General features: G+C 33.1%; 1 protein-coding gene across 5 annotated transcripts in view; it reads right to left on the bottom strand.

Annotated features, from left to right (window-relative positions):
• Positions 1–240: 240 nt before the first annotated feature.
• The window catches only part of LOC149804501 (DNA annealing helicase and endonuclease ZRANB3-like), a 95,962-nt gene continuing 84,737 nt past the window's right edge, over positions 241–11,465 (bottom strand). Inside the window, exons 19-22 of one of the 5 annotated variants that reach the window (XR_016416030.1) lie at positions 9,748–9,856; positions 9,102–9,431; positions 8,511–8,582; positions 241–582 (exon numbers count right to left, since the gene is read on the bottom strand). Coding sequence is in view for 3 of the 5 variants with exons in the window: in XM_089940715.1 (XP_089796841.1) it covers positions 9,240–9,431; positions 9,748–9,856 (301 nt within the window). In the remaining 2 variants the exon portion in view is untranslated. Of the gene's footprint in view, positions 583–8,006; positions 9,432–9,747; positions 9,857–11,465 lie in introns of those variants that run through there. The other 4 variants (XM_089940717.1, XR_016416029.1, XM_089940716.1 and 1 more) reach the window with 4 other exon arrangements.

Raw genomic sequence — 11,465 nt, 5'->3', positions numbered from 1 at the left:
CAGTTGCAATTTCATATGATATAATGAGTTGGTGGGTTTTGTTTGCTTTTATCCCTCAACTTTTCCCAATAACATATCAAAAAATATATTTTTCTTGTGCATATCTTTACCAATACTATTTCTCCATTATAAAAATCTAGAAGCAGAAGCAATGCTAATAGATCAATGATTTTTCTATGCATATCAAGTTAGTCTGTTATAATTAGTCTTCTAAGCATACCCAATTATTTTATGATAATTAGTTTTTTTTAAATGATAATTTGATTTTTATGCATAGTGTACTCAATTATTTTTATGATAATTAGTATTCCATGCATAGTTATTTTTAGAAATTTGTTTACAATTATTACAATCTTCTTTGAATATGCAATTTTTTTAAACGATTGAAATTTCAGTATTCTATGCATACCCAGCATTTTGGGTAGCATTGCTAATGATGAGGTAGACCATGATGTCTTTTACTTAAATCCTGGTAGCAGATAGTTTCTTTGTCACATGACTTCACCAGAGTACTTCTAATACTTTGAATTTTCTTGTATTCTTAGGACAGCATGCCTTCAAACCTGGGTACAGATTTAATTGCTACCTGAAATGAAAAGGTTTGTACAGCAGCATTGCAACTGAAATAAGTATTAGGAACATCAGTCTATGGATCTTTTTTTTAACCATAATTTTATGGCTAGCGGTAAAAAGTGCCTAAGATATTGCCGACTCACCAATGTCTATTAAATTAGCCCCTCTTGATGCTTAAAAAATATCTTAAAGGATATCTGGTGTAATTTTTTTCACTTAATGGCATTTTTATGCCCACATACTTATAACTAATCTAAATAATAATCATAACATGAACAGTGGACTTTTGCACATTACTTACCTTTGACCTCTGTATTTTCTTTACAGTGTGGTTCTGAGAATGCATCTACTCCTGCTCTTCTTGGTACCCAATGAGACCTGATAAATAGTATAACCAGCTTGTACTAAAAAAGGCCACTGAGAATATTTTAAGGATAAGTATTTTGGTTGCTTATGTACTCCTTTCAATAAGAGTTACCTCCCTTAGAGATTTACTTCTCTTGACTTTACCCACAGTACACATCATTTCTGAGTTTCAAAATTCTGTAATGCATGCATTCAGTTACTACACAAACCATATATTAATAAATCATCAAAGATGTAATCTTTGACAAGACATTGATCATTAAAACTACTACAACTGTATCCACAATAATTTCAGATTCTCCATTTAATCTGAAAAATTAAAATCTTGGCAAATTTTAAAAATTCATGTATTATATAATACTTCAACTTAAGAACAATCCGACATTAATCAATTAACAATGCGTAAAAAGATGTGAACTTAGGAAACGTTTTGGTAAATTCATGATTCATTCAGTCATTTGCTTACTAATTTATACAGCATTCATTTTAGGTAAAAAAAGGAAATAATTATTTGCTACTTATAAATTATTTATAAATTAATTTCTTTTTATTATATAAATAAACCAATTAATTTTATTGTTTATATTAAAATTTATTTTCAAAATAATTAAATGAATTTAACATCATTAAATAATGATTAATATAATTATAATTATCACTATAATCCCTATCAATCCTCCGCCTCTTCATTTTCATCTCATTATCATTAGCTCTCTCTCTCTCTCTCTCTATATATATATATATATATATATATAGAGATATATATATATATATAATTGATGATTGTGTTAACTATATCACTATTGCTACTGTCAGCACAGTTTTTTGTTATTAATACTGCTATTATTTACTTGATTCTGATACATTCATTATTTGACTTTTTACTCTTTATAAAAAAAAAAAAAAGAATTATCATGATAATAACCATTATTATTATTATTATTTACTTTGTCATGAAATAAGTCATTTAGAACTGTCAATCAGGGTAGAAAAAGCATCATATTCTTATGTATTCCTTGATGTCTCCACATGTCCTTGGTATCCAGAAGATGGCTATGACACCATGTATAATTTCTTTGGACTAAGTGTTTGAAAAGGAAAATAGCTCTCAGGGGCAGTAATACACTTATTTAACCGAACTATTATTACAGTTAATAACACTTATTTAACAGGACTATTATTACAGTTAATAACACTTATTTAACAGGACTATTGTTACAGTTAATAACACTTATTTAACAGGACTATTATTACAGTTAATAACACTTATTTAACAGGACTATTATTACAGTTAATAACACTTATTTAACAGGACTATTACTACAGTTAATAACACTTATTTAACTGGACTATTATTACAGTTAATAACACTTATTTAACAGGACTATTATTACAGTTAATAACACTTATTTAACTGGACTATTATTACAGTTAATAACACTTATTTAACTGGACTATTATTACAGTTAATAACACTTATTTAACTGGACTATTATTACAGTTAATAACACTTATTTAACTGGACTACTGTTACAGTTAATAACACATAGTTAACTGGACTATTGTTACAGTTAATAACATATTTAACTGGACTATTGTTACAGTTAATAACACTTATTTAACTGGACTATTATTACAGTTAATAACACTTATTTAACTGGACTATTATTACAGTTAATAACACTTATTTAACTGGACTATTATTACAGTTAATAACACTTATTTAACTGGACTATTATTACAGTTAATAACACTTATTTAACTGGACTATTATTACAGTTAATAACACTTATTTAACTGGAGTATTATTACAGTTAATAACACTTATTTAACTGGAGTATTATTACAGTTAATAACACTTATTTAACTGGACTACTGTTACAGTTAATAACACTTATTTAACTGGAGTATTGTTACAGTTAATAACACTTATTTAACTGGACTATTATTACAGTTAATAACACTTATTTAACTGGACTACTGTTACAGTTAATAACACATAGTTAACTGGACTATTGTTACAGTTAATAACATATTTAACTGGACTATTGTTACAGTTAATAACATGTATTTAACCAGACAACTGTTACAGTTGATAACATGTATTTAACTGGAGTATTGTTACAGTTAATAACACATATTTAACTTGACTATTGTTACAGTTAATAACACATATTTAACTTGACTATTGTTACAGTGTGCATCAAATTACTTAAATGAGAATATCATGTACACTGATGGATGGACAAACAAGGAATTTCACATTTTAATTCCTGTTTGATTCATGATGGATCCATGTCAAAATAGAGTGTTTTTGCTGTTAGAATATAAACCAGGACACCATGTTGTAGTTATATTTCCCACAACTACTTAAGCTTTAGATTTGCAAACAAGCAACCATGCTAACTGACTGCCATAACTCTGGTCTGCCTATTAGCTAGTGACATAAACACTAACTTCTTCACAGACCTGCATGTTTCCTAGTCATGCTATACCCATTAGCCTGTATGTTTTCCAGTCAAGCTGTGTCCACTAGCCTGTATATGTTGTGACAAAAGATACTAGTATAAATAGTACAAACATGTACTGCAAGAACATTTATTTCAGACAAAATCTCTGATTATAAAATTGTGGATTTTTAAAATGATTTAATTCATATAGTCACCCTGAAATGTGCAGCTTCAACATAAATTTATCCATATATTTTCAATATAATTTTTTTAAAAATAGTTGTGTCATCTCTCTCTCTGTATGTCATGGAGTGGTAACAATGCTAAAACAACTTATTCATCACTAAAACAACTCAGCTGAGAAAGGTCAAACATTTGACATTTAACTATAGGCTGAAAATATCCCATCAAGTCTGCTTGCTGAACCTATGTTCTTTCTAGCTTGGGAAAACTTGAAATATCAAAATGATCAAGAGTGATCACAATGGACATCAACACTTAACAGGCTTGAGGCAGCTGCTCTATATCTCATGTCATATGTGCTTCTAGACTGTCTTAATCTACAGTGGTTCTTTCATCAGGTACTGGCTGTTCTGCTGAAGTGTTTCTTCATTTGCTTGTTTTTCATGGAGGGGGAAGAACTGTTAGACTTTTTCTCAATCTTCTGTCCCACTTTTATTACAACCATCTTTTGTTCTGAACATGACATCATCATGTTATACTTGCCAATCAATCCATTTATGCTTAGCAGTCAGGATATATACATCTTTTTCCTTACAGAATCATGGCTATAAGACAGGTGATGAGACAAAGTGTGTGAATATAACACCCTCTAGTTACTCCATCAAGTCCCTCCTGTGTCACTCCTACAGAGGCAGAATTGTGACCATCGCAAAGAACTCCATAATGTATCATCTTAGCTACAATACACTTTCAATTTTGAGCACACATCTTCTGAACTGGTCCAAACCTCAATCACAATGAAAAAAATATCAATTTTTTCTGTCTCTATTGCCCTCCTCCCAGCTCACTGAATCTTTCTTTGGGAGGAGTTTTATTACCTCCTAGAGTATGGAAATTTGACAGGTGGTAACCTGATTATTCTTGGAGATTTGAATTTTCACTTTGATTGTTCTGGAAATCCATACACATCAAAACTCATTGATTCTAATCACATTTTCAACCTCAAAGTTAGTCAACCCTTTGATAAACATGGTCACATTCAAGACTGGATTATTCATAGACCTGATGCTAATATTCTACAGTCTTCATTGGTGTTGAATGAACTTGCATCAGATCACCTCTGCAAATGGCATAAAGGTTATAAAAAATGTGCACAACTTAGTCAAGTCACGTATCAATTTATACTTTTTAACCTGATTATTGTTAGGGGGTCTCAAACACTATCAACTTGTTGGCATTTTAAATCAAACAGAGTTTCTTTAAAAATATGCTTGCCATATCTGCATATCTGAGTCTATATTTTCAAGCAACGGATGTTATGTTCACCAATATTGATAATCTCAATAATTCATTACATTTTGGAGTTACATCTCGTTTAACATGTGTATACAAGAGTTCCTCCTCTTTATTTGTTAAATTTGTTTCAGAAATATTAAAATTAAACTTCACAAATATTAGACAGTTGTTTTTACTGAAATGGACTATTCTAGAAACCAGAAATGGACAGTGAGCAGAGTGTCTGCTTGTTTACATTAAGAGCTTCTGCTTAGTTTGAAACACCAACAAGGGACACCAAGGTGATAATCAGGTTAGAAATTATAGATTGATGAGTAAAATAACTACGTTTTGTGCATTGTTTATATTTTTGATTTTTGTTGTTGAAATCTGTAGATTGATGCAAACAAACAGGCGGGTGTGGGAATACTATCCAAAGAAATAGTAAACATTCATATGCTTATCAGTTTTGTTTCAGGAACACATACGTATGTTCATTAACTAGAATAAACATGTATGAGATTAGACCTCCAAAACATGTTAATGTCATGACCCACAAAATAAGTGTCATGACCCAAAAAAAACATGCCAGGACCCCCAAAACATATATGTCATGACTCCCCCAAACGGGCCCCGAGTGGCTGAGTGGTCTAAAGTGCTCACTGTTCCGGATCACTACCATCTCACCTCTGTCTGCATGGGTTCGAGTCCAAGGCTCAGCTAGCATAGGTACGTGGGAAAGCCTGCCAGTAGCTTCTCGTGGGTCTGTGGTTCTTCCCTGGGTTATCCAGGGTTCTTCCTCCACCAGTTATACTGGCCGCCATGTATGGCCTATCTTGTGCTGAAAATGGCGTTAAACACTAGAACAAGAACAACTCCCCCAAACGTTTCTTGCACCCCCCATCTCATGAGCCCCCAATCCTCCTCCAAACATGTATGTGCCCTGACCAAGTGAAACATGTATCTATCATGACTGACATGCACACCCACAAAACATGTATGTGTCATACGTGAAAATTTGGGCACAGATCTGTTTGCTAATTCAAAATTGAAAGATTTGCGTGGTAGCAGTATTATAACTGAAATAAGTACTAGGAACATCTCTGGATTTCATTAATTTACATAATTCTCAGCCAAATAATATATTGTTAACCCACAACTGTTTACAGTCAATTATCATTTACATTCTCCACAGCCCTTCAACTTGTTATGTTGAGGCTTTTACCTGAGAACTATCCCTTAGCCCATGGGCTGTGACCCAAAGATTATAAACTAAAATCTGTCACCTAGTTCTTGGACTGTGACCTAGAAGTTTTAACTAAAAATTGTCACATTGTCCTTGAACTGTGAACCAGAGGTTGTAAAATGACATATGTGATATATGTCTTCCTGCTATGACTATACTTATTAGTAAAAAAATGCTTACAGTGGGACTGTAATTAATACTCTAGTACATGTAACCTTTTGAACACCTCCCTGAGACCCAAGGAAAGAGAGACAAAACAGGGATGCAGATGGTAACAAAACTTGAAAGTAAAACACTAAGTCTGATGAAAAAAAATTTGGAGGAGGGTTGCTTGGTTTGAACAGAACTTTTAACACATTACTTGCTATATGACACAGAGGAAATGGAAACAAAGTGTCTTTCCCATGGACACACCATAACAGACAACCCTGGCTGGCTGGGGTGATTATCAAAACCTTGGATTATGGGGTGAGTATCAAAACCTTGGATTATGGGTCAGATGCTCTATCAGCTGAGCTAATGGCAAAATTAAACCCAGTTATTTAGAAGATCAATGGTAAGAGAAAGATGGATGGTATGATGAACATATATAGACAGTCAGACAGTATTAAAAAACCCAAATATTTGGGATAATAAGAGTAGGCTCTAAATTAATAACTCTTGCTCATAAAACTAACAAACTAAATTCACAAATGTGCCTCAAACAAGTAATAAAATTAAAAAATTCTTACAAAGATGAGAGGAAAAAATTTCATCAAAAGCATTATTTTATTGCACATTTCAATGTAATCAATCTTATCTATGATATTTACTCTTACACTAAAGGCAGTGCACTTCATTGTAATCAGTCCTATCTATATGACACTGACAAACAAGTCATTGCATTCACTCTTACACTAAAGGCAGTGCATTTCATTGTAATCAGTCCTATCCATATGACACTGACAAACAAGTCATTGCATTCACTCTTACACTAAAGGCAGTGCATTTCATTGTAATCAGTCCTATCCATATGACACTGACATACAAGTCATTGCATTCACTCTTACACTAAAGGCAGTGCACTTCATTGTAATCAGTCCTATCCATATGACACTGACATACAAGTCATTGCATTCACTCTTACACTAAAGGCAGTGCATTTAATTGTAATCAGTCCTATCCATATGACACTGACATACAAGTCATTGCATTCACTCTTACACTAAAGGCAGTGCGCTTCATTGTAATCAGTCCTATCCATATGACACTGACATACAAGTCATTGCATTCACTCTTACACTAAAGGCAGTGCATTTCATTGTAATCAGTCCTATCTATATGACACTGACATACAAGTCATTGCATTCACTCTTACACTAAAGGCAGTGCATTTCATTGTAATCAGTCCTATCTATATGACACTGACATACAAGTCATTGCATTCACTCTTACACTAGAGGCAGTGCATTTCATTGTAATCAGTCCTATCTATATGACACTGACATACAAGTCATTGCATTCACTCTTACACTAGAGGCAGTGCATTTCATTGTAATCAGTCCTATCTATATGACACTGACATACAAGTCATTGCATTCACTCTTACACTAAAGGCAATGCACTTCACTGTAATCAGACCTATCTATATGACACTGACATACAAGTCATTGCATTCACTCTTACATTAAAGGCAGTGCATTTCACTGTAATCAGTCCTATCTATATGACACTGACATACAAGTCAATGGCATTCACTCTTACACTAAAGGCAGTGCATTTCACTGTAATCAGTCCTATCTATGACGCTGACATACAAGTCAATGGCATTCACTCTTACACTTAAGGCAGTGCATTTCACTGTAATCAGTCCTATCTATGACACTGACATAAAAGTCATGGCATTCACTCTTACACTAAAGGCAACACATCCATTTTTCATACTGGCTTTTATTGGATAATCATGTTACTCATACATGCTTACAAGTCGACTGCACAGACTCAATCTGCTTTTTATGATGAACTGGCAGATCTCAGTCTATGCAGTTTGTTAGAAGTGGGGCTAACAACATATAATATGATCTGCTGGCACATTATTCAATTGCAAATTAAGGTCTTTGTTGTTGCAGTTGGGCTTTGCCTATAAGTGAGCATAAATGGTACATGGGTGTGAAAGAAAACTGTTTTACGACAATGCTAAGTTTGTCAATGTTGCCAGACACTTATGACAATGCTAATGTTATAAATGTTGTCAGACACTTACGACAATGCTAAGTTTGTCAATGTTGCCAGACACTTATGACAATTCTAATGTTATAAATGTTGTCAGACACTTATGACAATGCTAAGTTTGTTACCAGACACTTATAACAATTCTAATTTTAACAATGTAGCCAGACACTTATGACAATGCTAATGTTATAAATGTTGTCAGACACTTATGACAATGCTAATTTTATAATTGCTGTGAGACACTTTCAATTCCATCTAATCCTCAGTGTCTTCAGATGCTAGAAGACAAAAATATATATCCTTTATTGCATCAAAAGTCAGTCTACTTCCATGAAACATACATTAGAAAATAACTTCCTATGTTCAATGTTTGTAAAACAGTGCACCTACACTGTACTATCTTTTCTCTCTGAACCAAAGCAAATGTAAATATTGCTGAAGAATGCATTTACACTGATTGTAGTTATTAATGTTGCTTTCATCCTTGCAACAATCTGTAACTTGCATAAAACTTCAGAACTCTTATATCACATAAAAAAATTCAATTCCAAATACATGTACTGTGTTGTCAATTTATTTATTTTTGTGGGAATCAATTTTCATGGTTTAGCTAAAAAAAAATACATTTTCATATGTACTAAAATACATGGATTGCAGGAGAATCAATATGGGGTCTTTAAGTTTGTGGTCTACAGAATCACAAAATCCATGAGAACTAATACCTCATAACACCCAAAACTGAACTCACAGCAAGAAATCCACAAGGACTGATACCACATAACAAAATGTGAACTCACAGTATTAATGCATATAGCTTTTCTGTTACATTGGGCAACAAGAAAACTGATTCGGAAAAGAGTGGGAAGCTGTTTCACTCTAGTCTGTTCTGATCACACCATCCAACCAAAATCCAGTATACATTTTCACAAAAGTCTTTATCTTGGCTGGAAGAAGGCTGTTATATCACCCGATTTGGCAGCAGTTCCAAGCTTACGAACAATTGCCCGTTTTCTTGCCTGGTTTGCAGTGACTTTCTGGTGGCAGATGACACACAAAGTACGCAGGTTGTCAATGTCACATTCTCCGCCACCCTCCCAAACTGGCAAGATATGGTCTACATGCCAGAACTGAAACGAAAAGAATGATTCGTGATGTATATGGTTTGTTTTTTGTGGACTCTTTCTAACTGATGAGATTAAATTGTTCAAATTTCATTAACATCAAGATCTATTTGGAATAAATAAATTTGATGAGCATCAATGAGGTCATATTCTATAAGCTTTATTTCACCAATCAAATTACAGCTTTTATATTTCACAAAGTACTAAAACAGAATTAATAGCATTCAAATCTATGATGCTAATCATTTCAAAGTCAGCTATACATAGCAAAACTATGTCTATCAGAGAAATGTGAAAATTATTTAGAGAGAAATGAACTTACCTGCCCCTCCACTGGTTTCCTGACCATTTGTTCTTTCTGTCTACCTGTCAGGGTAGAGAACTTGCTCTGACTGATCAACTCTGCCCGTTTCTTCAGATTAGAAGTGTCCCTTGAAAATAAAGAAAGGTAATATATATGTTACAAGTCCAGCTTAGACTATTATCTGATTAAAACTATTTAGCACAGCTGCATGTTTCAGGTAATGTAACACTTTTTTTTACAAAGTGTATCAAATCTGACTGTTTGGTTGTGTAGTTATTTTTGGAATAAAACTAATTTTGATTATGTAATATTAACCTGTTGCTATTATTAAATTTTACCTTTCTGCAATGAAAACACCTCGTCCATGCCAGATGCACCAACTCTCCATTATAGAGATTTTGCAGATTATGTGCATCAATACAGTCTGACCTATATTATTGGTCAGGGTGCCATAGCATGTCCTTTTTCTTTTTTGCTAATGAAGGACATCTGCACAGGGTTGTGGGAAGGCATCCAATAGTGGTAGGCAAGTATTACACTGTTAAAATTAATTTTACTCCCCCCCTTCAGAAAACTACATTTCAATGTCAGCAATAATTTGCCTGTGACTAGTATTAAGCTAAATTTGTCTGTAGGGAAGGTGGCTGATGGACTGAAAGGATTAAAATATGGGAAATTACATACCTTGTAACCCAAGCAGTCAGCTGTCTGGGTTTGTCTGATTGAGCGGTGACTATCAGACCCAGAGTGAATATACTTTTGGCTCTGGTTTGCTAATGAAAGAAGCTAAACATACAAGATCGTGTACAATTGCCTAAACACAGCTGTCACTGTAACCATCTAATGCTGAGTAAATGAAATATGCCCAAGAAGCAGTGATAGCCTAAACTTCATGGGCTTTTATCCTCACAAACAACAAATCTCAAACCTCAAATACAACAAGTCTCAATTATCAAAAAACAACAAGTCTAATCTGCTCATTTATTCATCAATCTATCACCTCATCAATTTATCAATTCATCAAGCAATATTGGAATATGTATGAATTTATGAATCTATCGTTCATATAACGATATTGAAATGGGAATGCATGAAATTATGAATCTATCATTCAAATAATGATATTGAAATAAGAATGCATGAAATTATGAATCTATCGTTGTATGAACGATAGATTCATAAATTCATACATATTCCAATATCGCCTGATGAATTGATAAATTGATGAGGAAACAGATTGATGAATAAATGAGTATCATATTGATAAGTGCATAAATCACATGCTTTGGTCACCCTTGGTGTTTAATAAGACCTTGTTTATATTGGGGTGTTGATCATATAATTTTATTTGTTGATCGGTGATAGGACGTTATTCACGTTTGTTTAAAATTCCATTCGTTAAAATCATCTCTGAGCTTTCTCGTTGTTACTTGTTGTTGATAGTTCCATGTTAGGAACTTTATAATTTTTCTTATCTTTTTGTTTATAATGATGTCAGATTTGTTCATATTTAATCTGTGTTTACAAATAAACATCTTATTAATGGGAGAATTTTGGTGACATCACCAAATCTGAATATTACTTATTTATTTCATCATTTGTGCATCAGTATTGCACATAAGTTACGAAAAGAGCCATTCTTTGACAATTTCTAAGAAATTTCCATAAACTTGATTAACTGATTAGGTGTGATGAGGCTGTACCCTACTTCCAAGCTCTGCAGCATCAAGGTCATT

The sequence above is a fragment of the Sinohyriopsis cumingii genome, chromosome 2, assembly GCF_028554795.1.
Source record: "Sinohyriopsis cumingii isolate HCF-2022 chromosome 2, ASM2855479v2, whole genome shotgun sequence".
In the NCBI taxonomy this organism is placed as follows: Eukaryota; Metazoa; Mollusca; class Bivalvia; order Unionida; family Unionidae; genus Sinohyriopsis; species Sinohyriopsis cumingii.
The sequence above is the reverse complement of the archived record's forward strand: the minus strand, read 5'-3'. Positions and strand labels throughout refer to the sequence as shown.